Source organism: Vombatus ursinus, unplaced genomic scaffold (assembly GCF_900497805.2).
Source record: "Vombatus ursinus unplaced genomic scaffold, bare-nosed wombat genome assembly UNPS02014818.1, whole genome shotgun sequence".
Taxonomy (NCBI): domain Eukaryota; kingdom Metazoa; phylum Chordata; class Mammalia; order Diprotodontia; family Vombatidae; genus Vombatus; species Vombatus ursinus.
In genome coordinates this window covers 3,244,325-3,272,233 of record NW_020954596.1, presented here as the reverse complement: position 1 = coordinate 3,272,233, position 27,909 = coordinate 3,244,325, and the positions used below count along the sequence as shown (strand labels likewise).

The following is a 27,909-nucleotide window of genomic DNA, read 5'->3' as shown; positions in this document are numbered from 1 at the left end:
GTGTGTGTGTGTGTGTGTGTGTGTGTGTGTGTGTGTGTGTGTGTGTGTCTCAGGGCAGGGCAGGGACTTTCTCCTCTGCCCTGCTCCTTCTCCCCCAGATTGCCTTGACTATCTTCCCAAATGTCATCTGAGACTGGGAGTGGAAAAGTTGAAAGAGCTTTGAGAGAGAAAAGTGAAAGTGTAGAATCTGGATCCCTGAGAGTAGATAAAGAGTATTGAATCAGGGAAATCTGAATTTGAATTTTGCCTCAGACACCAACTGAATAAGGGACCCTGGGCAAGCAAGTGCCTTAACCCTCTGGGCCTCAGTTTCCTCATCTGTTAAATGGGGATAATAATAGCACCTACCACACAGTCGTATCATGAAGCTCAAATGAGATAATATATGTAAGGTGCTCTGCCATAGTTTAAATGCTATGTACATGCTGTTATTATTAATAATATGCAATAATATCGATAATAAATAACTCTTCCTGGGTAGTTGTGAGGTGAAAACTAAGCTGGGGGTCTCTCTGCTTCCCATTTTGTGCCTTCTAAGGGTTAGAAGCCTTAGGCTCCCTTTGGGGACCTTCCTGGGACTGGGCTTCAGGCTAGAGACAGGGGTAGAAGGGGTATGTATGTGTGGGGTGTGGAGCTGGAAGCTTTTAGCCTGGGCCTCATTAGCATATTTATAAATAATATTCAGAGTTAATAAAGAAGCCATTATAACTTTAGGCAGCATCTCCCTCACCCATCCCTTCTTACACCAGGCCCCAAGAATGGGGCCAGCCTGGCTATAGAGGGAGGCAGGAAAAGGGCTGAAGGTGGAAGGGAAGGCAGGCGACAGATAAACCCAGGCCTTTGGGGCAGAGTGGGAAGAAATGGAGACTCAACGCTTCATAAAGTCCGTAGGAAGGGCTGGGGTATGAGGGCTAGGGTAATGACCAGAGAGAACAGGAGAGGAAGGGTGGGTTCAGAGGTCATCTCACCCAAACCTTTGCAAAATCCTCAACAAGTAGTGATCTCTATGGAGATGGAGCCTACCTGCTTCCAAGGCTTTCTGTCCTCCTTCGGGGTAGTTCTTATTGCTTAGGAAGCTTTTCTTATTACCAAGCCCCTCCCCGAAACTGCCTCTTCCACTATTACCAAAGGGTAATTCCTAGTTCTGCCTTCTGGGGCCAGACAGAATAACTTTAATCCCACTCCCTTCAGCTACTTGCAGACCACAATGCCTGCTAAATCTTCTTCCGAGGCAACAGTGTGCCTGCTAAGTCTTCTCATTTCTAGGCTAAACATCCTTCAGCTGGGTGCACCAAGCAGGGAGCTGGAGACCTGTTTCCATCCTCATTGGCCCCTCAACCCCTCAAACAATGGTCTGGCCAGTCTCTTCATCCTCCTTATAGCTCTGTTGACGGGTTCTTGAAGCCATCTGCCATCTTGGTTTCCCCTCTTTGGATGCGCTTCATCTTATCCATCACAGCCCAAGTTCTGGACCCAGGCTGCTTCAAGAGAGTCAGGTGCAGTGGAAAGAACTGGAGGCTTAGGATCAGAAAGACCAGTTGTACAAAACTCAGTACTCTAGTGTACTATAGATCTGGTGGAAAGAACTTGAGACCCATTGTGTAACTACCTTGTCTGAGCCTGTTATCTTCATCTTTAGAATTGAGGATCCTAATATCTGTAATGCCTACCTAATGAAAATCCAGAGACAATGTATGTGAAGTGCTTTGTAAACCTTGAAGAACAGAAATAGTTGACATATAATAGTAATTTATTTATTTGTTATTGCTAATTTAATATTATTATTAACATAATCTAATAAAGTAAAAACTAGCTAGCATTTTTTTGCAAAACACCTTACAAATATTATCTCATTTAATCCTCACAACCCTGGAAGATACCTTCCAGTGCTATTGTTACCCTCATTTTACAAATGAGGAAACGGAGGTAGAGGCCACGTAATTTGCCCAGGTTCACATAGCTGCTAAGTGAAGCAGTATTTGAAATCAGGTCTTCCTGGCTCCAGGTCTAATGTTCTATCTATTGGGCCACCCAGCTGCCTGTACCCCATGAACTCTTCCGTCTGCTATTTTGTACTCCTTTTTTCCACATAAAAGACCTAGAAAGCTTCCAGCCTGGTGGGTAGATCCTCTACAGAGTGTTCCTTCATTCTTTTTTTTTTTTTAGAGGCAATTGGGGTTAAGTGACTTGCCCAGGATCACACAACTATTAAGTGTCAAGTGTTTGGTCTGAGGTCGGATTTGAACTCAGGTCCTCCTGACTTCAGGGCCGGTGCTCTATCCACTGCGCCACCTAGCTGCCCCTTCCTTCTGTCTTTTAAAAGACATCATGCTAGGTGTTGGTATAAAAAAACAAAAATGAAAACATCATTGGAGAACATGGACAAGAGGTGAGGATGATCCATAGGGGTACATGATAATAGAAAAATGAAAAAAAATTACGATGCTGGTTCCTATTGACTTTGCACTGTCATAAAACCCCAGTTCATATGAACTATAGCCTACCACACCCTCTCTTTTTGAGCCTCAAGGTGTAAGACTTAACATTTATCCCTACCGATGCTATCTAGGTCTTCTTCTGAGTTATCGATTTAAAAAACCACAACATTTGAGTGCAGCTAGGTGGCGCAGTGGATGGAGAACTGGCCCTGGAGTTAGGAGGACCTGAGTTCAAATCAAACCTTAGATACTTACTAGCTGGGTGACACTGGCAAGTCCCTTAACCCCAATTGCCTCCCTCTCCCCAAAATAAATAAAAACCTTAAAAAAACCCATTCAACAACATAGGGCCAAAGAGAAATCTCACTGGAGATGGCCCTCCAAGTTGACGAAGCCTCTTTCATGGCTACTCTTGGGTCTGGGTCATTCAGTCACTTCTAAATCCCATCTGTATCTTTTCCACAAGGGTAGCAGGAGCGCCTAGATGGAGCTAGGAGGCACTGAAGAATGAGCAGTAATGGCGCTGAGTTTCTACTTAGCACTCTCTCCTCCCCTGTAATGTTTCCACCAGACATACAGAGGTGGGGCCTCTGGCTGCTGTCTGGCTTTTCCCACTATTCAGGGACTGTTTTTAATGAGAACAGAAGGAAACCTCAGGGCATCTTTGCCAGAGCTGGGATATTCCCCTTAGCTCAAGAGTGGGCATTCTTCCTAGCTACCTACTTCAGGGGCCTTAAAATTTTTTTTTTCTCCCACCTCATGCAGTAATACCTGCATTGAATTCCTTCCTCTGCAAAGGGCCAAGGAATCGGGGGGAAGTAGGGAGGGTCCTAATTGGGGGAGCACCTTTCTCACTGGGGTGAGGATTTCTCATGATAGCATTTATATAATGCTAAGTGTTTAACGTACATTCTCATTTAATCTACCAACCTTGTGAAGAAGGTACTACTATTATCCTCATTTTACAGATGAGGAAACTGAGACTGAGAAAGGGGTAAGTGCTTGGAATCACATGGGAAGTGTCTGAGACAGAGTTTAAACCTAGCTGTCTCAGGTCCCAGTTATGGGGGAGTTGGGGAGGGAGAGGCTGTGAGAGTTGGGACGGTATACTCAGAATTGATCCTTTCATTTATCTCTTTCCTTTCTCATCCCTGTGGTCACAGTCTGATGGCTTCAGAGAGCCCCATCCCCCCTCTCCCGCCCCAATCCTCCGGCTTTCTCCAGTGGGCCAAGTGCTAGGAAACATTCATTCCCTGCACTTAACCTATGCTGGGGTTCCCCTTCAGCCCAGCCTCCCCTTGTTCCTTCTGGCAAAGTTGGGCTCAAAGTCTGGCTAGCAGGCTTCTAGAGAGTGGGAGGGGCCTGCACCCCTCTCTGTCCCTCCATCTGTGGCCTACCCGGGGAAGTAGGGGCTATCTTGTGCTCCTCTCTTGGCCCTACTCAGCTGCCTTCACAGTGCGCTCTACAATGACTCCCTGCCCGATGCCTCAACGTCTCTTGCCGACCCTCTGGAATCTGATCACTAAACAGGGCATGGTGACCTCTGATGAAACCTTGGCTTGCCTCGTCCAAGGATCCCTGAAGGCCACTCTATCTCCAGGGAAGCAGTAGCATCAGTCTGTTCTCAGGCTTATCCATTCATCTCCCCGCTTCCCTTGATCCTGACCCTGGCAGACTCTCAAAGCCTTTTGCCTGTATCTATCCTCTCTGAACTGGCCCGGAAAACATACATGTACTCTAGTCACATAGGTCCTACTGCCTCCTTTGGGCAAAAGCTGTGTTCCTGAAAAGTTATCTATAAAGCAGTTTGTGGTAAATCCAGCTGCCCAGGGAGCTGTTAGGGGAAAGCCTAGGGGATGGGAACTGCTTAGTAATGTGAATGAATGATCACACAGACGTTTAGAGAAGTTGGGCTGAAGCCTAGCGCCTTGGAGGGCTGAACCGTCATGTATCACTGAGGGGAGCTTTGTGGGCCAAAGGGCTTGGCTGTGCCCTGGGATCACAGACTCCCCTAAATGACCCTCACCTCTTAGAACAGAGAGCCTTTCACTTATCCAGCATCTAATAAAATGTCTGTTGAATGAATAAATTAATGAATGACTGGGTAGGGGGAGGGGAGGAGGAAGAAGAGAGGGGAGGTAGTGGAGCTGACCCGGAATGACTGCCCTTCCCGATTTCTGACTCCCCACATCCTTCCCCAAGGCCGTGTAGCAAGGTGGCCAGTGAGAGCCGTGGGAGTCAGGAACACTTGGGTTCAAGTCAGGATTCTGACACATACTGGCTGTGTGACCCTGGGCCAGTCTTAACCTCTCAGTGTCCTAAGCAACTAAGACTGTACATTGCAAATTAGGTGCCAATCTGTATTGGTAGGGGGACTTTCTGTGAAATCACTGGTCAGGGAAAAAACAAAACAACCCTCTGTTCGTTTAGATTCAGTTTTTCTTGAAGTCTTCAGACCTAGCTTAGAGCATGGACTGCTGGGGCGTGGCCTGCCTACCCTGTCTCTCTCCCCAAAGAAAGTACTGGGAGCCCAGGCTAATATCTCCTCCCCTTCCCCCTGTCCCCACAGTGGTGTGGGCCTGGCTCGAGCTCACTTTGAGAAGCAGCCGCCTTCCAATCTTCGCAAATCCAACTTCTTCCACTTTGTGTTGGCCATGTATGACCGGCAGGGACAGCCGGTGGAGATCGAGCGCACAGCCTTCATCGACTTTGTGGAAAAAGAGCGGGTAAGGGGAGCTGGCAGTTAGCTTGGCTCTGTGCGTGAACTTCATTCTTTGGAAAACTTTTAGAGCCAGCCTGGGGAGGGGAGAGTATGGTGCATAGCCGGAGGTGGCAGCCAGGAGGGAAAGGGTGATTGTTCTTCGGTCTGTGGGAGCAAGTTTCTTCCCCTCACCCCAGGTTACAGCTGAGCTGGCTGAATGTTGGGGGAATTCTCCCCGGCCCCCATCCTCAGCACTTTCTCCTGTCTCTCTAGGAACACAGTGGAGAGAAAACCAACAATGGCATCCATTACCGGCTGCAACTGCTCTACAGCAATGGTGAGTTGTCCTGGCTTCCCATCCTAGCCCGATCTTCACTGCCTTGCCCAGTTCAGGCTGCCCTGCTTCCATCCTTTATGCCCTCCTCAGTAGCAGTCTGCCCTGCTCCAGATCAACCTTCCCTGCTTTCCCATCTCATCATAGATTGGCCTGCCCTAGCCCATCCTGCCCTGTCCTAGCCTGTCTTGTCTTACCCACTTGTTGCTCACCCTTCCCAAGGGGGAAGGTTTCAGGCTGGCTATGAATGTCATGTGCATATATAGCCTCGGGACTTCTTTAGTCCCAGGTCTTAGGAGAGAGGTAAAGAACCCTAAGACTTCAAAGAACCCCCTTTCCTTGGCTATCCCAGTCAGACCTGATTCTCCCCCCTCCTTTTTGTTCCCAGGAATCCGCACTGAACAAGACCTGTATGTTCGACTCATCGATTCCATGTCTAAGCAGGTGAGCTGGAGGGAGGAGAAGCCCCTTCTGTTCTCCAAGTCTCCTTCTTTTGTTTGGGGGCCTCTTTAGAGCTGGCTTGTGTGGTCACAAGCCTCCCAACGTCATTCTGACCCCAGCTCAGCTCTCGGAAGACTGGTTCCATTTATCCCTACTTTTGCCCCCCTGCAGTGTGCCCAGCCCTTCATCTCTCACCCCAGAACCTCCACTTTATTGAGTGTTTACTATGACCCCCGGTACTGTTCAAGGTGCTGAGAAGCTACAACCCAGATGAAGCTGAATCTCTGCCCTCCAGCAGGATATAATCTACTTGGGAAGACCAGATGTGTATAGAAATAATTAGAGAACAATTTAAGGCTTCACACAATTAAGCCCTAAACATTGTAGTACTGATAATAAGCGTTAATGATTGTTTAGAGGAGTTGGGTAGGGTAGGGGGAAGTTTGGTTAGTAGAAGTAGGAAGACAGTGGGCTCAAAATCATAGGGGCACAAGATTTAGAGCTAGAAGTAGCCTTAGAGATCAATTTGTGCAATCCCTCTCATTTTACAGAGGAAGAAACCAAGGCCCATAGAAATTGTGACCTGCTCAGGGTAGCTGGTATTTGAACTCAGGCCTCTGAATACAAGAGTAGTACTAGAGAGGGGCAGCTAGGTGGCGCAGTGGATGGAGCTCCAGCCTTGGAGTCAGGAGGACCTGAGTTCAAATCCGGCCTCAGACGCTTAACACTTACTAGCTGTGTGACCCTGGGCAAGTCACTTAACCCCGATTGCCTCACCAAAAAGCAAAACAAAAACAACAACAAAAAAAAGTAGTAGAAACCAACAAATGCAAAAGTCCAAATACGCAGATGAGAATAAAAATGATTGTAATGAGATTGTAAAAAATTATATTTACAGTTTTTTTTTAAAATGTGAATATCAATTTTAACAAGCTAGTAACTAAATAGTCCTGTTTGTGTCCGTGTTCCCTTCTGATCTTCTGTCCTTCCGTGTGTTTTTCTGGGTTTCATTAATGTTGATATGATTATTTGCCCAGTTGTAGTCAGTGTGTGTATTGTTGTCTAAGTGCTCTCTGTGTTATATTGTGCTCAGGAGACTAGGGTTCTGGTCTGAGCTCTGCCACTGACCAGCTGGGTGACCTTGGGCTGGGAATTGCTGGGAGAATTCTCCTTCTGGGCCTGCACATTGCCTCATTCATTTACTTCCATTGCAAAAGAGACTGTCTGGATTAATATTTGGCTATGTGCTAAGCCCAGGTTGGTTGGGTATGGGATAGGAATGGTGATAATGAGAGACCTGGTGGAAATTTTTAAGGCCTTTCCCCCTTCTTCCCTTTTCCCCTTCCTTCAAGGTTGTTTCCTAGTACCAGAGAGGACGAGAGGATGAGAGGAGATATAAGTGAGGAGGGGATATGAGATCCTTTCATCAGCTGACAATCCATGATTGCCTACTTTGAGTAGAGCACTGGGCTAGGTGCTGTGAGGGGGAGGGGGAATTCAGAGATGAAGAAGACACTGCTTTAGAATCTTATAGCCCAGCTGAGGAGACAGATACATAAAAGATAATAAAATAAGGCAGGATAGGCAAAGTGCCCCACGGAGAGCTTAAGGGATCTCTGGTAGTCTGGAACAGTTGGAGAAGGTTTAGAGATGGGGTTGGATGGGGTTGTGCTAAATTTGGACTTTAAATGAAGGCAGGATTTAGCTATGTAGAGTGGTGTTTTGGGGGGAAAAGGAGCAGGCCACTTTGATTTGAATTTAGGGGTCTTTGTAAGGGAGTAGTGGGAGACAAGAATGAAAAGTTGAATAGTGTCCCATTGTGGAGGGCCTTGAATACCAGGATCCAGAATTTGGCCTTGATCCTATAAGCCAATGGGCTAGTACTTTTTTTGTGAAGAGGAGCTTTCCTTTCCCAGAAACCTCTTGATACCCGGTATGGAGTAATGGGTGCAAGTGGCAAAGACCCTGAGTGGGTGGGGTGGTTAGGAGTGGAAGAAGGGTGAGCCAGTTGCACCCCCAATTTCTACTGGGAAATCCAGGAAGCCACAACTTGTAGTTGACCATGGAAAGCTTCCCAGCCTCCTAGATGGGGATTTCCATGGTGAAACCATGAGGAGTCACTGAAGACATGTGATCAGAGTTCTGCTTAAGAAAGTTGAGTCAGGAAAGAGAAAAACTAGAGGCAGGGAGATAATAGCTGAGGCAGAGAAGGAGTCATGGGGCTTGTCAACCCGGGGTGGCATCAGTGGAAATGAAAAGGGAGAGGTGTGAGACTCAGCCATTGATTGGCTTTCAATGATGGCAACCAAAGATGCCTGGGGGCAACTGAGTCAGAGTGTGTGAGAGAATGACAGCAGCATCCTCTGAAAGAGGGAAGTTAGAGATGGGACTAACTTGGGATGAAGATGATGACTTGGATTTTAGCAGTGTTAATAGTAAGCACACAACAGACGTGCCCAAATTAAGCCAGTGTTCAGCTGACCTTCCTGCTGTCAATGGGGCCACTTAAGGGACCATCTAGGTAGCAGGGAGAATGGCTGAGCTGGCAGAGGGAAAAGGCAAGGGAGTGGAGGGATGACTGGTCAAAGATGAGAACAGGATTCATATCTGGGTTGGGGGTTTATAGTCCTGTCTCCCCTCACTTCATTTCATGGGGTGACCCTACTTTTTGGCCTTATAAGGAAACCCATGATAGGCTGTGTGGTGTATTAGGTGGAGGGCTGGCCTCAAAACCAGAAGGCCCTGGGTTTTAGCCCTAGCCTCCAACACATACTGTCTGTGTGACCCCTGGCAAGTTGCTTAACCTCGCTCCTTTCTGGGCAGCTCTCTAAAGCTGTAAGTTTCAGAGAAGGTACTGATTTTCATTGGTAGGTGTTTCCTCACCCAAGAGTTCCTTATGCCAAAAAAAAAAATCACAAGTCTGGATCATATCCCAGGCATTTTTCATCTTTTTGTGTGTCATGGACCCCTTTGACGATGTGGTGAAGCCAAAGGACTCCTCAGCACCATATTTTTTCAGTATAAAATAAAATGCATAGGATTACAAAGGAAACCAATTATATTGAAATACAGTTATCAGAACATTAAAAAAAAACACTGAGGTCATAAACCCCAAGGTATACCCATCCCTGTGATGAAAGCCAGGGGGACTTTGGATGTACCTTGACTTTTCAGTCCTTGCTACAGCTTTTCAAAAGGAGCCTGTGGACAATCAAAGAGGAAACTTCCCAACAAAAAGGAAGCAGAGAAGGGGGTGACCCACAGTAGCTTCTTTTTCCCACTTATGCCCCCAAAGAATTCCCCCTTCCACCCTGGTTCTTTACTAGCTTTAGGTAGCTCTGGAGGTTTGCTACCTCCTGCCTCTCTCCAGAGCCCTGGTTTTGTCCCATAGCTCGAAGCAGCTACCATCAAGGCACCTTCCCAGATATCCTCCCTCCTGGGACAGTTACCACAGGTCAAAGGATTAGAAGAAGTGAATTCTAATAATAAATAATAATAATTATATATACATATATATATATATATATGTATGTGTGCATACACACACACACACACATATGCAGTTAGATAGTTTGGACCTGTAATTTTATTGGTATAGGGAGCTCCTGACACCATTTACCAGTTCAGATCTGTTACTGTTCTGTAATTTATGGTTTCAGAATTTGCTTGGGGCAATTCTGAGTTTAGGGTCACACAGCCAGTATGTGTCAGAGGTGAGAATTGTACTCAGTTCTTCCTGACTCCAAAGCAGGCTCTTTAGGCAAGATTCCATGCCAATAACTCACTTTTCTATTGTGCTTTAAAGTAGACAAAGCCCCTTCCTCACAACAATCCTTCACAGTAGTACTGCTAGTGACATCTTTATTTTACATATTGGGAAACTGAGGTTTAGAGAGTTTCAGTGCCTTGCCCAATGGTTACCCAGCTAGTCAGAACTGGGATTTGAACTCAGGTCTCCTGATTCCAAATCCAGGGCTCTTTCCACTACCTGGTTAGAGGCGGAAGTGTGGGTCCTTTGTGGCTTGCTCTTCCTTTTCCCTCTTCTCCCTCCCTTTCTGTCCAACTGGTCTGTTGCCCCTGTCCCTTCAGGCCATCATCTACGAGGGGCAGGACAAGAACCCGGAGATGTGCCGTGTCCTTCTCACCCACGAGATCATGTGCAGGTGAGTGTACTGAGGGGTCAAGACAGCTGGGTGGGGAGGGGTCAGGGAAGACGTCACCTGAACTGGGGTGACTTTCCCTCAGATGTACATGCTACTGGACCATGGGGCAGTGTAGGCTGGGACCCTGCAAGGCTGGAACGAGATGATGGGGTGGGTAGGGGTAGTGTCCAGACTGGCTCTTCAGGCCTCAAACCCTTCTCCTCTACCTCTGGGCCAGTTCCTTAAGCTGTCCCTGGCCCTATGGCAGGGCTAAGGGGGAAGGGGGAGGAGGAAGAATGGGGAGGAGGGGAGGGCCTCCGGGGCACTAGCTGAGCTGGCGGGTCCCTGAGGCCCCATTAGCCAGGGCTGTTTGTGCCGCTCGAGCCGTGTTTGCGCACAGGAGAGTCATCCTGTCACCGCTAATTGAGCTGCAGGAACTTTTACTAATGAGCTGGGGCCCAAGGGAAGGGGACTCCAGAGATGGGGGGGGTGGGGGGAAAGGGGAGGCAAGGAACAAGGCTGTGGGGAGTGGCGCCTAAGGACTGGGAGGGGAATGGAGAGGTAGGTGGGCAGGTGTGCTGTGTCGTGGACAGAGCGATAGCCCTTTCTAGCTTAAACCTAGGTAGGGGTAGGGGTGGAGGGTAGGGCTTCTTTTTTTCCTATCCCTGCTTCTCAAAGACCCAGCTCTGCCCGTAGCTGTATAGTGAGAATTCAAGCTTTTAGAGCTGGAAGGGACCTCAGAGGTCAGATAGCTGCACCTTCTTCCAGGGTAGGCATCACCTCAGCAACATCTCTGACAGGTGGTCTTCCAGCATTTAGTGTAAACACTTCCATTGGCAGAAAGCTCATTACTTCATAAGGCAGCTGGCCCAATTGTTGGACAGCTCCAATTGTTAGAGGTTTCTTTGTTATCCTGAGCCAAAAATCTGTTTTCCTGGAACTTCCCCACCCGCATTGTTCCAAGTTCTGTGCTCTAGTTTCAGCCGCATAGAATAGGTCTATTCCCAGAGGTCTTTGCTTAAAGCAAACCCAACATATTGAAATCTGTTTTTACATACAAGTTCAATTATGGGGTATTCTTCATGTTAAATAAGAATTCACAATAATATCCCTTAAAAAAATAAAAGGCATGCTCCCCCAGGACATGGGAAAGAGAATTGCATTTAGAAACATTTGATTTACACCAAATGAGTGAATAAACATTTCAAAAATACATTTATTGTGCAAATTGAGACAACCCATGGATGGCATTGGACAGTATCCTTCCAGGCATGGATGGATACAGAGTGGTCTCCCTGTCCTTGCAATGTTTTCTCTCCCCTCCTCTCTCAGTGCTGGGGAGAGAAAGGGCAGAGAGAGATAAACATTTGACTCTTCCCCACAACCAGCTCTGTGCATGCCAAGTAAAAAGGAAGTGTATGTCTGGGCAGTGGTAGAAACATAGAGATCCTTCTCCCACCTCCAGGAAAGAAAGAGCTGGGCATGGTGGCAGTGGGAGGTGAGAGGGCCCTCGCCTCTCTTGGGTCTCTTGAGAATCAATGTTAGGTGGTTTCTTTCCAGAGCACCAAGGACCCACCTTTTCCTATGAGCCTGTCTGCTGGCTGGGGGGGAGCCCTGTCTATGTGTGTTCCTAGCCTGATAGACAATATAGCTTTTGACAGAGCTCCAGAATGTACTTTTTGATCTTTAAATTGGAGTCAGTGGGAAACTATACACGTATTTATTTTACCCACAGTTTCCTAGAATTCTTTTAAAATTCAGTTTTATTTTCAACATTTGCTTCTTCCCACCCCCCACTAAGAAAGCAAGAAAAACAAAGCCCCAGTTATAGTTTCATATAATTTTAAAATCCCAAAGTTGGAAAGGATATTCAACCCATAAGTGGGCAGGAATTTAGATGGAGAACACTCTTTCATAAATATGGAGAGACCAGTGGTGACTCCTGGCCTTTTTGTTCCCCATTTCTTCTCTCTTCCTCCCATCCTAGTTGTAGCTTTTCTGAGCATCTGTGGGGATCAACTGTTTCTGTGTGCCTACCCATTCCTCCAGCTTTGAGCAAGAATGAAGGACAGGCATCCTACCCTGAGGGAAATCCATTCCCCCTCTTTCCTTCCCTCAATTCTTTTACCCTTCTCACTTTCTTTTAGAGATGGGAGTAGGGTGGGGTGATCAGGGCTTTGTCCAAGGCTACAAGTTTAGAGGGCAATAAAGTTAGAGGTCCCCAATGGCATTTGCAGTCCCTTAGGAGTGTAGGAACAACAACAGATCTTAGCACATATTTAGCAGTAATAATTAGTTAAAATCAGAAGCTACCAATTGGCGGACTGGGGTGAGTGCCTCCTTCACTTTGTCTGGTAGCGGCCTCCTTTTGATGTCATGGGGTCAGTGTGTCCCCACACACAAAGTGGCCTCCTTCACTTCTCTCCCCACCTCCTTGGCCTCCCTGAAGGCCTGTTTCATACTGCTTCCCTCAAGCACAATTTGTGGTACTTTTCCTGGGTAAAAACAATTTCCATAGTGATAGTTTTCTTCCTCTTTCTTCCCCTATGCTCCTCATATCCATTGTTGCCATTTTCCTTGCCTCATTTTCCTTCTCTCCCACATCCCACTGTCTTTCCTGACTTCTGTGTACTCTTTATCCTTCTCCCACTCCATTTTTACCCTCCTTGTTTCTCAGGAGGGGAATAACTTCAAGAGACAACTGGTGACCCAGTGGAGAGAGCACTAGTCATGGAGTTAGGAAGGCATGAATGCAATCTTGTCGCAAGCACTTACTAGCTGTGTAACCCTGGGCAAGTCACTTAACCTCTGTCTGCCTCAGTTTTCTCAGTTACCTCAGAATGGGGATAATAATAACAGCTATTCTTGGGGTTGTTGTGAGGATCAAATGAGATAATATTTGTAAAGCACTTTGCAAATCTTAAAGTGCTATATAAATGTTAACTATTATTATATTATTAACTTCCTAACAGTAAGTCTTAATTAAGTCCTAATCAGACTTACATAACAGTGGAATGGAGGGACAGCTAGGTGGTGTAGTGGATAGAGCTCCAGGCCTGAAGTCAGGAAGACTTATCTTCTGAGTTCAAATCTGGCCTCAGACACTTGCTAGCTGTGTGACCCTGGGCAAGTCACTTCACTATGTTGGCCTCAGTTTCCTCATCTATAAAATGAGCTGGAGAAGAAAATGGCAAACCACTCTAGTATCTCTGCCAAGAAAACCCCAAATGGGGTCAGGAAGAGTCAGGTACGACTGAAATGACTGAACAACAATCCTGGAATGGGTTCCCTTGATAAGTAACTAGCTCATTGGAGGTCTTTAAATGGAAGTTGAATGACCATTGCAGAGGGTATTATAGGGAAGTTCTGGCTTTAGGATTGTGAATTTAGAGTTGGAAGGGTCTCTAAAATACAAACTTCATCACTTCACAAATGGTAAAAATGAGATTTAAGTGACTTATCCAAGATAACACAGGTAAGTAAGTGGCAGAGGTGGGTGGAGATTAAAACTAGAGGCCATAGGGTCATAGATTTAGAGATTAAAGGAATTTAGAGGCATTTGACTTCCCATCCTTTCATTTTACAGATGAGGAAACTGAGGCACAGAGAGGTTAAGTGACTTGTTTAGGGTCACACAGTTTGTCCATGACTCATGTGGGATTTGAACCCACATCCTCTTGATTTCACGTTAAGTGCCTTTTCTTTTACACTGTGATGCCTTGCAAAGGTCACCCCCGGCACTCCTGACTCTACAACTCTGTCCTTCTCTCCTTACAGCCGCTGCTGTGACAAGAAGAGTTGTGGCAACCGGAATGAGACTCCATCTGACCCCGTCATTATAGACAGGTAGAGAGAGAGAAGGTCCTGGGGGTCCTGGGAAGAGTGTGTGCATGTGTTTGTGTGTGTGTGTGTGTACACATGTGTGGGCATTCATGTGTGTGTTTGTGTGTTTGAGAGTATATATATATATATGTGGCCATGTATAGGTGTTGGGGTGTGTGCTTGTGTGTTATTTGTAACTGTGTACGCGTATGTAGGGAAATGAGCGTCTTGGTTATGGGTACCAGCTAGAGGAGGGAGTCTGTTTTATTGTGAGTGGTTTTTTGGTGGGTGGAGGAAATTGCATTTGGGGAGTAAAGAAAGACACTGTTATGGGAGAGGAAGTTATGTAATGGGAAAGGAGGAGGACGTGTCTTGGGAAAAGAACTGTGTGATGGAATTGAGGGAAGGGGAGATCCATGTGCTATGGAACCAGGGGAAGGAGCTGCTCTCAGAGAGTTTATAGGGACTGAGTCAACACATAACCCAGAGGCAAAATGATAATGGGACATCAAAAATTAGTCACTGCAAGAGATTGAGTAATGTCTAACACATGTGCCCCCTACTATGAGGAATTGCAGAATGGCAAATTTTTCTAGGCTGAGTTTGCTTTATAAGGGATCGCTTACATGGAAGCATATATTTAGCCTGTGAACTCCAGTAAGTGCTGTTGCTAGAGCCTAGTGGTTAGTGAAGGAAAGTATCCTAGATATTGGGAAGGCCTTAACTAGTAAATGGGGGAGCTTGTCCCAGGCAAGGGAAACTGCCTAGTCAGGGCTCCAAAACTGAGATGAATGAGAGGAGGTTTGCTTTGATGGAGCCAAAAATTTGAATTTAGGATTGAAGCAGAATAAGGCTAAGTACAAATGGAGGACTCAAGGCATTTCCCTAGACAGCTGTGGGGTAATGGAGAAAAAACTAGACCAGGAATGAGAAGACCTGAGTGCTGGTTTACAATCCCACTTACTATCTGTGTGACCTCCAGCCAGTCATTTCTGGGAGCCTCAGTTTCCTCATGTGTTGAAATGGAGATCACATCTGCCTACCTAACCTACCTCACAGGGTATTTGTGAGAGTCAACAATTTCATGCCATAATTGAATAAGCAATAAAATGGTTCAATGACTTAAGATTGTCTGTTCACAATTTAAGAAAAGAATTAAATGTACGGGCAGCTGATGTAACTTGGTTCTTTTAGTCGCCCTAACATTTTTATTATTACTATTTTATTATTAAGTGCTTGGCGCTATTGGAAATAGAAGTTTAGTGAGGACACATTAAAGTCCCTGCCCTCCTGGGCCTTACAGTGTAAGATGACATAAACATAGATAACTGTACAAAATAATATATGATAATTGCATCAGAGATGTGCCAAAGGAAGAAAAGCAAACAAACCAGTGCTGTGTGAGTTCTGAGAATGAAGGTTATTACAGACCCCTGGGATCATGGAAGGTTTTATGAATGAATGGATGAAGAAAGAATGAATGAAAAAAATTTATTGAGCGCTTACTATGTGCTAAGTATTGTGCTAAGTGATGGAGATACAAAAACAAGCAAACTTTGTCCCTGCCCTCGAGGACTTTACATTATAATAGCGGAAGACAACACGAATAGGGGAGCTATATTGGGAGAGTGAGGGGCTGGTTACCAATTTCAGTGGGAGGAAGAGGAAGCCAGAGTTCAGAGATGGACAGGAAGTGGAATAGTGGGCTTGGGACATGGTAAGATAATGTTGAACTCACCAATTAGAACCTGAGGTCATACGTTTTGCAGGGGTTCACATGTCTAACTGATATCATATTGCTTGCCTTCTTAATGGTTGGCAGAGGGACTGGAGAGAAGGGGAGAATTTGCAACTCAAAATTTTTTTAAAATAATGTTAAAAATAAATAATAAACAAACAAACAAAAAGAACCTAAGGTCTTAGGGGCAAGAGTCTAAGTTCCAGTGAGGGGTGGGGAGGACAGAAGGAGGCTGGAATATAGGTAGCTTGGCTTGGTGATGCCTAGGAAATGGCATGGCAGGCTTTAGACTGGGCAAGATAAAGCTCACTAATCAGAGCTCCGAGGTCTTTATGGAACAAGTGGCATTTGAGGTAGCCTTTAAAGAATGGGCAAGAATTCATTGAGCAAATAGATGGGGAGGTGTGGTAGCTAAACTTCTGTAGGTGACTTTTGAAAAATACTGGGGAATGTGAAAGAGGTACCATAGAACTAGGGAAAGGCAGATGGCATTCTAATTTTCCGAAGAGAGAGGGTAAAGTCTGCAAACTATAGACTGATGAGCTTGACTTCAATTCTTAGCAAAATGCTAGAACATTATTAAAGGGATGGTATCTAAGCATTTACAAAAGAAAGCAGTGATCACAAAGGGCCAGTGTGTCTTCATGGCTTCAGCAAGAACAGGTCATGCCAACCAATGTTGATCTCAGAGGACAGATGATGAAACAGACTTTCCCTCTTCTCAGAAGAGTGTGGGTGTAAAATGTCACATATACTGTGATATATAGTAGCTATGGTTTTGTTTTTGTTACCAGGAGGTTTTGGGGTCAGGGTTGGGGAAGCAGCATTGACTGGCATGAAAAACATGAGGCAACATTAAAACCTTTTAAAATGCCAGATTAATCTAATTTCCTTTTTTTTTTTTGGCAAGGTTACTAGATTAGGGAATAAAAGACCTTATTAATATGTATATAGCTTTAAAGTTTGCAAATCCCTTTACATACATGATCTCATTTGAGTCTCACAACAACACTATGAGATAGGTATTCTAGGAATGATTATCACAGCCATTTTATCAATTAATCTCTCTCAGCCTCAGTTTCTTCATCTGTAGAATGAGGATAATAATAGAACTTATATCCCCCCAGGGTTGTAGCAAGGATCAATTGAAATAACATGTGTCGAATACTTTGCCAACCTTAAAGCATTACATAAATGCTAACTATCATTATTGCTGTTGTTATTTTCACCTTCATTAAGAGAGACATAGTGTCCAGAATGAGGTATCTTGTTCACTTATGGCCATTATATTCTAGGAAGGACATTGACGAGCTGAGGAATTTTCCATAAAAGGGGGATTAGGTTGGTGAGGGGACTTGAAACCACACCCAGCATCAGCTGAAGGAATTGAGGGTACCTAGCTGAAGGAAGAGTTGACTTAGGGGGGATGGGAGAGCAGGCATGTGGAAGAAAGGTTATTCTGCTTGCTTCAGAAGGCAACGAGAGGAGTAATAGGTGGAAGTGGGATAAAGGCAGATTTCAGCTCAGTAGAGGGAGAAATTTCCTGACAGCCTGGAAAAGGCTGTCACAGGAAGTAGGGGGATTCCCCGCCTTAGAGGTCTCCTCATGGAGGCTGGATCAGCACTTACCAGGGCTTCTGCAAACTGTCATCCCTTTTTTCTTTTTCTTTTTGGTGAGGTGATTGGGGTTAAGTGACTTGCCCAGGGTCACACAGCTAGTAAGTATCAAGTGTCTGAGGCCAGATTTGAACTCAGGTCCTTCTGACTCCAAGGCTGGAGCTCTATCCACTGCACCACCTAGCTGCCCCAGACTGACATTCTTGTTCAGCTATGAATTAGACTAGACCCAGGGGTGGTCTTTGAGGCCTATCCCTTCCAGCTCTGAAGGAAGGAACAAACGTTTATTAAGCACCTACTGTGTATCAGGCATAGTGCCAAGTGCTTTACAAATATTATCTCATTGCATCTTCCCAATAACTCTTGGAGGTAGGTGCTGTTATTATCTCCATTTTACAATTGAGGAGTTACGTGACTTGCTCTGGGTTATACAACTAATAAGCTTCTGAGGTTGGATTTTGTCTTGGGTCTTCCTGACCCCAGGCCTAGCTCTATCCAGCCTAGCATCGCCCTAACAGTCTTTGAGAGTCTGTGAAATGAGATGAGGGTTGTGAAAGCGTGCGAAAATGAATAGGTATTATGAATATCGAAATCATTATATACAATGTCCGTAATCATAAGGAATTGACAGAATCTCAGAAACTGAGTCAGAAGAGACTTCAGTCTAACTCGTGTCTGAGTAGGAGTCCTTTTGCAGCCCGTCTCTCCAGCTTCTGCTTAAAGTCCTCCTGACCTCAGGGCCAGCTGTTCCACTTTTGGATTGCTCAGATTGTTAGGGTTTTTCCTCACTTTGGAGCTACAATCTGCTTCTTTACAACCTAATCGCCTCTTGCTTCATCTAGTTCTGTCCTCTGAGGTCCAGCAGAGCAAGCCTTCCTCTTTCCCACAAGAACCCCTCAGGTGCTTGAAGGTGATTGTCATAGCCATCTCGCCCCTTTCCTCCAGATCTTTTCTTCTCGAGGGTAATTCATAGATCTGGAGTGGGAAGGGGCCTTAGGCTTCATCTTCGCCAGTAGCCCCCCAAAGGAAATAACAAAAAAGGAAATCAGGTTTATCTGGCATGAACTGTTCCTGCTGAAGCTGTCCTGGCTCTTGGGGGATCGTTTCTCCTTTTTATATGTTCCCAAATTAGGCCTTTAATAGTAGGTTCTAGATTTTTTTTAGATAGTTGGGGTTAAATGACTTGCCCAGGGTCACACAGCTGGTAAGTGTCAAATGTCTGAGGCTGGATTTGAACTCAGGTCATCCTGACTCCAGGGCCCATGCTCTATCCACTGCCTCACCTAGATGCCTCTTCAATATCCCATTAACTATTTTTATTTTATCTTTTCCAGGCTAATGATCATTCTTTTAGATAGCAACATAAAGAATTGAGTAGTTCTGCCTTCTCTCCATGATCAGCTGGCATTAACCTGTCTACCCTGAATAGCACACCTGACCCTTCTTTGATCTTTCACCCTCAAATCCCTCTAATCTATCCTCCACATGGTTGCCAAAGTGATGTTCCTTAAAGCACACTTCTGACCATGTCACTCTCTTCATTATTCCCTCTAGGATCAGATATAAACTCTTCTGTCTGGCGTGTAAAGTCCTTTACCACCTGGCTCCAACCCACCTTTCTAGTCTTATTATATATTACACCCCTTCATACATTCCACAATACAGCTAAACTGGCCTTGCAGTTTCTTACATATCAGTCTACCTCCCATCTGTTTGCTTTTGCACAGACTGCCTGCCCCCTCCCCCCTTCAAGCCCATTTCCTACTTAGATTGCCCTCCCTCCTCATCTTAGATTCCTTAGATGCCTGTTAGATTCCCTAGTTTTCTTTAAATGTCAGTTTGTGACACCTTCTACATGAAGTCTTCCTGGAATCCCCTGGTTACTAGCATCTCCCCCCCCCATTACTTTGTTTATGTTTGTATAAATTAGAGGCCACTAGGTGGTGTTGTACTGGATAGAGTGCTGGACCTGTAGTCAGGAAGACTTGAGTTCAAATGTGCCTGTGTAACCTTGGGCAAGTCACTTAACTTCTTTTTATATCAGTTCACTCACCTGTAAAATGCAGATAATAATAGTACCTATCTCACAGGGTTGTTGCGAGGATCAAATGAGATAAAATATATCAAGTGCTTTGTGCATGCACATATTAGGTGTTTAATAAATGCTTGTTCCTTTCTTCCTGTCTATACTTATATTTGCATGCTTTGTCTCCCCAATGTCATAAACTCCTTGAGGGCATGATCTGTTTCTCACTTTTGTCTTTGTAACCCAGATGCTTAGCATATAGCAGGTGCTCAGTAAATCAGTCGATTGATTGCACTTACCCATGAAACCACTAAGACTTAAAGTGAGTTTTTGTCTTTCTTAGCATTCATTGCCAGCTTTAGCTCATTTCGAGTTTTAGCATTCCTGATTTTATTCTTACATGACTTTGCCACTGTTTTGTATTCATCCTCCATTACTTGCCCTTGATTCCAACATCAAAAAATATAACTTGGTCAATGAATTCCCTCTGTCTAAATCCCCCTTGGTCTACTTAGTTAGATCATCCTTTTCTTCACTGAAATTTCATGCTTCCATTGTCAGACTTCCATTTCTGAGGGCTGCCCATCTCTTCTGGACTGACTCCTCTTGAATATTAGCCCATGAACTCTTTGAAATTCTCTCATCTAAAATAGAGGTTATCACCCCCTCCTCCTGGATACTTTCTCCTCCTTGACTACTCATGACCCTCTTCTCTCCTGGTTCTCTTTCTATCTGTCTGACTGTTCCCTCTCAGACTTCTCTGCAGGATTATCATCCATGTTTCTTGAACCCTATGTATGGATGTGCCTCAAGTTTTTGTCATGGGGTCTCATTTCTATCGCCACTTTCTCTCTTGGTGGCCTTATCACCTTTCAGGGGTTAAACTGGCTAGCACTGCTATGCAGGTGATTCCCAGATATACATATGCAGCCCTCATCTGTCTCCTGAACCCTGGTCTCATTTCACCAACTGCCTTTTGGAACCCACTTCAAACTCAACATATCTGAAATGGAGCTCATTATCTATTCCCACTAAACTCACCGTTCTCTCAACTTTCCCTCCAGGCAGGCAAGTTCAAAATTTCAGAGTCTTCCTGGATTCTTCCTTCTCCTTCGTCCCTCATGTCTACATCCCTCATGTCAAGTCAAGTTAACAAGCATTTAGTAAGCACCTACTATGTACCAGGCACTGTGGTAAACATTGGAAGTAGGCAAAAATAATCCTTGATCTCAAGGAGCTCACAGTCTAATGACAGACACTGCTATGTACAAAAAAGACAGGAAAAACTGGAGATAATCTCAAAGGTAAGGCTCTGGCATTAAGAGGGATCAGGAAAGGCTTCTTGCAGAAGGTAATTGTATAGTGGTTAGAGTGCCAGCTTTGGAATCAGGAGGACCAGAGTTCAAATCTGGCCTAAATACTTAACGGCTGTGAAACCCTGTTTGCCTCAGTTTCCTTATTTGTAAAATGAGCTGGAGAAGGAATTGGTAAACCACTCCAGTATCTTTGCCAAGGAAACCCCAAATGGGGTCGTGGAGAGTCAGACACCACTGAGGTAGGAAGGGACCAGATTATGGAAGGCTTTTAAAACCAGAGAATTTTATATTTGATCTGGGGGTAATAGAGAGCCACTGGAGTTGTTTGATTATTGAACATGATCAGACTCTCACTTTAGGAAGATCAGTTGGTCAGCTGACTAAAAGATGGGACAGAGTGGAAAGAGACTTAGGGCAGAAAGACCAATAGGAGGGACATTGCAACAAAGTAGGCATGAGTTGTTGGTACTCTGCCTACTTTGTGCTTGCTTATCTGTGCCTGTGTTTCCCTCTAATAGAATATTGGAGGTAATATAGGGGGCAGGGACTCTTTCCATTTTGTTCTCATATTCCTTATGTTAAACACATATTTAAAAAATCAGACCTGTGATTTCATTGATAGGGGGAATTTTACGTATGGGAACTTCTTCCGCCAATGTGGCATATGAATTCATCTGTAACTTAGAGTCTGAGAGAGCTGCTTGGAGGCAATGAGAGTTTCCATTGACTTGCCCCGAGTCATATAGCCAATCCATGGCAGAGGCAGCATTTGAACTAAGATCATGGTAATTCTCAGACCTGCTCTCTATCCACTACACCATGCTCCTCTTGCCTAAAACATAGCTGCCCAGTAGATGCTTGCTCTATTGAATTGGATCAGATTCTTTTCAGCTTCCCCTTCCTTTTAAAAAACAAATCACAAATTCTAAGATGGAGAATTCAATTCAGCCCAAATTTCTCAGCATTCTTTCTTCAGCAGCCAGTTCCTTCTTAATAGTAAACATCAGATCCAAGTTTACTCATCCTCTTTCTACTTTCTCCACATTTTGAAGAATGAAGATTTCCTCAGGGAAAGTCAAGAATTTATTAGCTGCTCTGCTTTGAGCAGTGGGAAAGGAAGGAAGGAAAGAAGAAAAAAAGGAAGGAAAGACAAAAGAGAGAAAGGGGGAGAAAAAGGAAGGAAGGAAGAGAGAAAGAGGGATAGAAAGGAAAGAAAGAAGGAAAGAGCAAGTGAGAGAGTGGGGGAAGCTTCAGCAAGTGTCTAGAAAGTGAGATTTCCACATGCTGTATTATGCCTCTGTGTCAGGGTTTTCTTCGGTTTCTGATCTCGTCCATTTCGTGAGTGGGATATTTCCCCTCAGTACCACTTCCAGTCCCCCTCCATTCATCCTTACCCAAACTCTCTCTATCTTGCTTCCTCCCTCTGGTTTTTAGAGTTCTTCATATGCGAATATGGTCTTAACCTCCAGAGCTGTGCCATCTTTCCTTCCATCTTATCTTAAGCTTCCCTAGTCATGTTGCAGTCATGAGTGTCCTTCCATCAAGTCTCATACCTATGAAGTTAAATTTACAGAAGACTTGGGTTGAAATCTTGCCCCTGCCCCTGACTCATTTCCCAAGGCCTCACTGGGTTGGACTTGGTGGCCTCTAAGTTCCATCCCAGTTCTAGAACTATGATCCCTTTGTTTACAATCCTTTTGGTGGCAAATATGGCATAGTGGATAGAGGGCCAGTTCTGGATTCAAATCTTACCTCTAACATACACTAGCTGTATGATTATGAGAGAGTCATTTAACTACTCAGTGGCCCAGTCAACTCTTTGAGATTGTAAGTTGCTTTTGGGCATTGGTGGAAGGAGTTTCCATACTGGAAATTCTCTTTACTAATGAACTTTCAGATTTGGACCCATCATCCGTCATCTGTACCCATTCCCCTTACTCTGTAAAGCCTTGGGTTTCATTTGTGTGTGTGTGTGTGTGTGTGTGTGTGTGAAGCATTTGAGGTTAAGTGCCTTGCCCAGAGTCACACAGCTAGTGAGTGTTATGTGTCTGAGGTTGGATTTGAACTCAGGTCCTCCTGACTCCAGGGCTGGTGCTCTATCCACTGCACCACCTAGCTGCCCCTCTTGGGTTTCACTGTTGGACCTCTTGCTGAATATTGCCAAATGGGAATTACTGTTCATTTCACAAATAACTCTTCTTCCTACTATTCTCTATTGGGATTGGTGAATTCCCATGGACACTTTTTTCCTTCTCTATAAATTTTCATTTAGAGCCACATAAATCACATAAATGAGATATCCAAGGCAAACACACACACACACACACACACACACACACACACATACACACTTTTTTTTTTTTACTGGCCCTTGTTAGATACAATTGATCCTTGGCCAAGAACTCACTCTCTGTATTTTAAGCTATGGTCCGGAAATCCATGCCATGTCCTCAGGTACCACCTTCTTAACTAGCTGTACCTGTCCCAAACCCATTTTTCTTTTCTGTAGCTCATACTTTTTATTGGCAGCAGTGATGAGAACATTACCTGTGCCCCTGATGTCTTGAGTTTCTTCCCCAGGATATCATGGCTCCATCGTTTGTTTCTGTGTGATTCACCAGAAGTAGATGATGGTTGTCAGGTTTGACAGGAGATCCTCTATCACATCTTGGACGTCAGCCCCAGGAGGATGGTACCTCCCTGTTGTTCTTGTCAAGTTGACATATGGACATATGACCGCTCAATGTGGATCCAGCAGTTATCCTTACTCATCCTTTTTTCTGATCAGTCCTGAATGGCTTCTCTTCTTGTGGAACCATTTAAGTGATGCAGTGGATAGAATTCTGGTCATGGAGTCAGGGAGACATGAGTTCAAATCTTGCTCCAGACAGTTAATAGTTGTGTGTCCCTGGGTAATTCACCTGACCTCTTTGTGCTTCAGTTTCTTCATCTGTAAAACGAGAGGAGGTTGGACTGTATGGCCCCCAAGGCTCCTTTCATTGTTCAGTCATTTCTTAGTCATATCCAACTCTTCCTGACCCCATTTGGAGCTTTCTTGGTTGAAGTACTGAAATGGTTTGCAATTTCCTTCTCCATCTCATTTTACAAATGAGGAAACTGAGGCATCTTGCTTCAGTTTGAGCAGTGGGAAAGGAAGGAAGGAAGGAAGGAAGAAAAAAAGAAAGGAAAGACAAAAGAGGGAAAAGGGGAGAAAAAGGAAGGAAAGAAGAGAGAAAGAGGGATAGAAAGGAAAGAAAGAGCAAGAGAGAGAGTGGGGGAAGCATTGACTTACCCAGGGTCACATAGCTAGTAAGTGTCTGAGGCCAGGTTTGAACTCAGATCTTCCTGACTCCAGACCCAGGGCTTTATCCACTGAGCCACCTAGCTGCCTCTAATGTAACTTTCAGCGCTAAATAAATCTGATTTTAGTTATTCCTGGGAACACAGGAAATTTTCTCCTCAGTGGGTCCAACTCTACCTTCAGTGAGAATAGCCTCAGTCATACCTGTTACATAGTTCCAAAGATTCAGATTCAATGGTCTTCCTCCTTCCCTTCATTTTTTGTCACGTTCTTTCTACACCTCCCCCCTCCCCTCTGCACTTCCCCCCACCCCCACCCTGGTACCTGACACATTTTAGGGTTCCCCCTTTGTTTTCTTTTGAAGCACTTTCTTCATTCTCTCAGTTAATCCTGAAGGTGCTCCCCAACCCTTTGGCCTCCTCTAGTGGGCCCAGCAGCCTGCATTGTTATGCACAGGGGGTGTCTACTTAGCGTTGGCAGGCACCGAGCAGCTCATGCTCTGTGGGTTCCCGGACAGTTCCCTCTTGCCTTTAGGACTGCTGCATCTACTGATGCTCTCATTTACTAGCTCTAGTGGCAAACTATTGCAGCGAGCTGCCTGATTATTGTGTTGAGAGCTCCTGTCAGACGTTTTATCTCTAGTGTGTTTTCCCATCTTTTTCTGGGGGCCTTTTCCTTCCTTTTAATTTACTATCTAAAGCAGTGATGTCAAAATGCAAATAGAAATTGAGGCCGTCAATCTATACCTGAGGATCCCTGCAGCCTGTGTATTGACTTATTCTAAAATTTTAATGCTATCAATGTTTTATTGTATTTTTCTTTATTTTGGTAAATGTTTCCCAATTACACTTTAATCTGTCCCAGGCCTCCCGAGTGTTTGATACCTCTGATGTTAAGCATTGAATCTCACATAAAGTTCAGATTTGAGTTGACCAAGGAATAGGGAATCACTATAGACATTAGGCTAAGGGATAAAATTATGGAAATATCATTGGAAGAGATTGTTCCAACAATTGTCTTAGGGTGGCCTTAGGAGGACTCTGAAGGGTGATAGGCAGATTAGCTCCAGGATTGTGTAACAAGATATCTGAGCTATAGCATCAGAGAAATACTCTTAGAACCATAGAATTTAGAGTTTGAAGTGTTCTTGGTTATTATCTAAGTCTATCACTTTCTCAATGGAGAAGACTTTACTTGTGGTATCCCTAAAGGATGGGCATTTAGCTTCTTCTTGAAAACCTCTAGTAATGAGGAGTTAACCCCTGCCCAAGGCAGCCCATTTCATTTTGGGACAGCTCCAATGTCTAGGAAGTTCTCTCTTCTAGTAAGCCAAAGTCTGCCACCATTCAGCCAGCCAGTTTGGTTTTGCCCTTGAGCAACAGAGAATGTCTGCTCTCTTTCCTTTGTGAGTTTTATTAGAAGATAGCTACCCGGTCTTCCCTTTTCTCCCCCCGAGGCTAAATACACTCATTTCCTTCGACTGTTCCTTTTATCACACGGTTTCCATCCTGATCACCTCTGGATGCCCTCCAACTTGTCAATACCCAAGGTGATGCCCAGAAGCAAATGCGCATTTGAACTGCTGTTTGCCAGCACAATAGACAGGGGGACTTTTACCTCCCGTGATCTGGAAATGCTACTTTCATTAATGCAGCTTGATAGTGATACTAACTTCTTCTGTAGCACTTGCCTACAATCGGGAACCAAATCTGGTTTCTGCCTCTATAATGTCTCTCACATCTGCCCCCTTCTCACCACCCAGAGAGCTACCCCATCCTACGCTGGTACAGACTCTCCTCACCTCTCACCCGGACTATTGCCATAGCTTTCTTATTGGTTTCCTTGCCTCAAGTCTCTCCCCAATCCCTAATCCATCCTTTACGAAGCTGCCAAAGTGATGTTCCTAAAGTATAAGCCTTGGCCAGGTCACTCATCTATTCAGTAAACCCAGTGGCTCCCTATTGTCTGTTGGATCAAATGTAAACTTCTGTCATTTAAAACCCTTCACAACCGACCTCCAACCTTCCTTTTCAGCTTCATTGTACACTATTTTCCTTTATCACTTATGGTTCAGCCAAATTGGGCTCCTTGGAGGTTCCTCCTACATGGTATTCCATTTCTACTTTCTGTTCCTTTGCCCTGGATATTCCCTTTGCCTGGAATACACTGCCTCCTGACCTGGAACACTTAGAACTTCTAGTTTCCTTCAAGGTACAATGTAAGTGGACTATTGAAATGGAGGCTTTCCTGATGCCAGCAGCAGCTAGGGCCTTCCCCTCCACATGGCCTTCTGTCTATTTTGTTTATTCCTAGATGCACACAGCTTGTCTTCCCTGGCTATACTGTAAACTGCTTGAGGGTAGAGATTGTCTTTATATCCCTACCCAGAACTGAGCATAATGCCTGGCACATAGTAGGCACCTATAAATGTTTGTTGATTGATTCAAAGAACTTTCACATATATTGATTCAGCTTTTTTGGGCAACCACTTTTGGCCAACAAAAACTCCTAGATTTGTTTTTTATATGAAAGGTTTTATTTGTTTTATTTATTTTTTTTTAGGCAATTGGGGTTGTGAGTTGCCCAAGGTCACACAGCTAGTAAGTGTCAAGTGTTTGATCTGAGGCTGAATTTGAACTCAGGTCCTCCTTACTTCAGGGCCAGTGCTCTATCCACTGTGCCACCTAGCTGCCCCAACATGAAAGGTTTTAAAGTCCATCTCTCCATCCTATATTTATGCAGTTAATTTTTTGGACATGAATGCAGGGACTTTATTTTTATCTCTGTTGAAATGAGCCTTGTTGATTTACACTCAGTTCATCAGTCAATGTAATTTTGGGTTTTTGTTTAATCATCTATCAATCAATAATTATTTATTGACACCTACAAAAGGCACAGTGTTAGGTAATATCAGGGATTACGTGATATATAAGACGATAGGCCCTGATCTCAAGAAGCATATAATTGGGGGAAAACCCTAGCATTTATATAGTGATATAAGTTTTGCAATGTGTAATTTCAAATGATCTTCACGACAATCCTGTGAAGGCAGGTAGTACTATTATCTTGATTTTATAGATAAGAAAACGAGGCAGGCAGAAGTTAAGTGACTTGCTCAGGGTCATACAGCTGGTAAGTGCTTAAAGTCAGATTTGAACTCAGGTCTACCCAATTCCAGATCCCTCTATCTACTGTACCATCTATTTACAAATAATTGTAAGATTTGTAAGAATTATAAAATATGGCATAATTACAAGGCACCATAAGATTCAAGAACAAAAAAAAAAGGTAAGGGCAATACAAGAATTAAATCACTCTCCAATATAATAATATAAGTCATCTCCCAAGGTAGTTCATAATTGATGGCCAGAGGAGTTTTTAAACTTAAGAGGAATTAAAAGGTAGAAAAGTATCACTCTGGGCTGGGAATGCTTCACAGAGTAGGGTGGGAGGAATTAAAATTTGCTCTTGAAAGGTGCATAGGACATCTAAAAAGAAAGTGAAGGTAATAGAGTGAACAAATAATAAGGAAGAACATGTGTGTTAGGGGGAAGTGAAGAGCCTGGCCAAGATCCTGTAGGAAGATGCATGTTGAGAGCCTAAATCCAATGAGGGTTGAGATTGAATAGCTAGAATAGGACCAGGAAGAATGCAAGACCTTTCTCCGGGAAAGAATGGTAGGATAATTCTGCTAAAATTCTGCAGACTAAGCCAGGGTATAAATTTGTGGCGGCTTCAGTGAAGAGATGGGCACAGGGGAAGAATGGCAAAAGGGATATTGGAAAATATGTTCAGGTTTAAAAACAAAAGAGGTCTAGGGCTTGCAGACAGCTCAGAAGCCTCACTTTCTTCAAAAAGAGAGGTGGAGTGGATAGAGCACCAGCCCTGAAGTCTGGAGGACCTGAGTTCAAATCCGGCCTCAGACCAAACATTTGACAGTTACTGGCTGTGTGACCCTGGGTAAGTCGCTTAACCCCAATTGCCTTAAAAGAGAGAGAGAGAGAGAGAGAGAGAGAGAGAGAGAGAGAGAGAGA

General features: G+C 44.5%; 1 protein-coding gene across 7 annotated transcripts in view; it reads left to right on the top strand.

Annotated features, from left to right (window-relative positions):
* The window catches only part of EBF4 (EBF family member 4), a 105,534-nt gene that overhangs the window by 18,488 nt on the left and 59,137 nt on the right, over positions 1-27,909 (top strand). For all 7 annotated transcript variants that reach the window (XM_027836523.1, XM_027836522.1, XM_027836518.1 and 4 more), the window contains 5 exons: positions 5,008-5,164; positions 5,413-5,476; positions 5,862-5,917; positions 10,004-10,077; positions 13,834-13,902. In XM_027836523.1, coding sequence (XP_027692324.1) covers positions 5,008-5,164; positions 5,413-5,476; positions 5,862-5,917; positions 10,004-10,077; positions 13,834-13,902 — 420 coding nt within the window. The remainder of the gene's footprint in view (positions 1-5,007; positions 5,165-5,412; positions 5,477-5,861; positions 5,918-10,003; positions 10,078-13,833; positions 13,903-27,909) is intronic.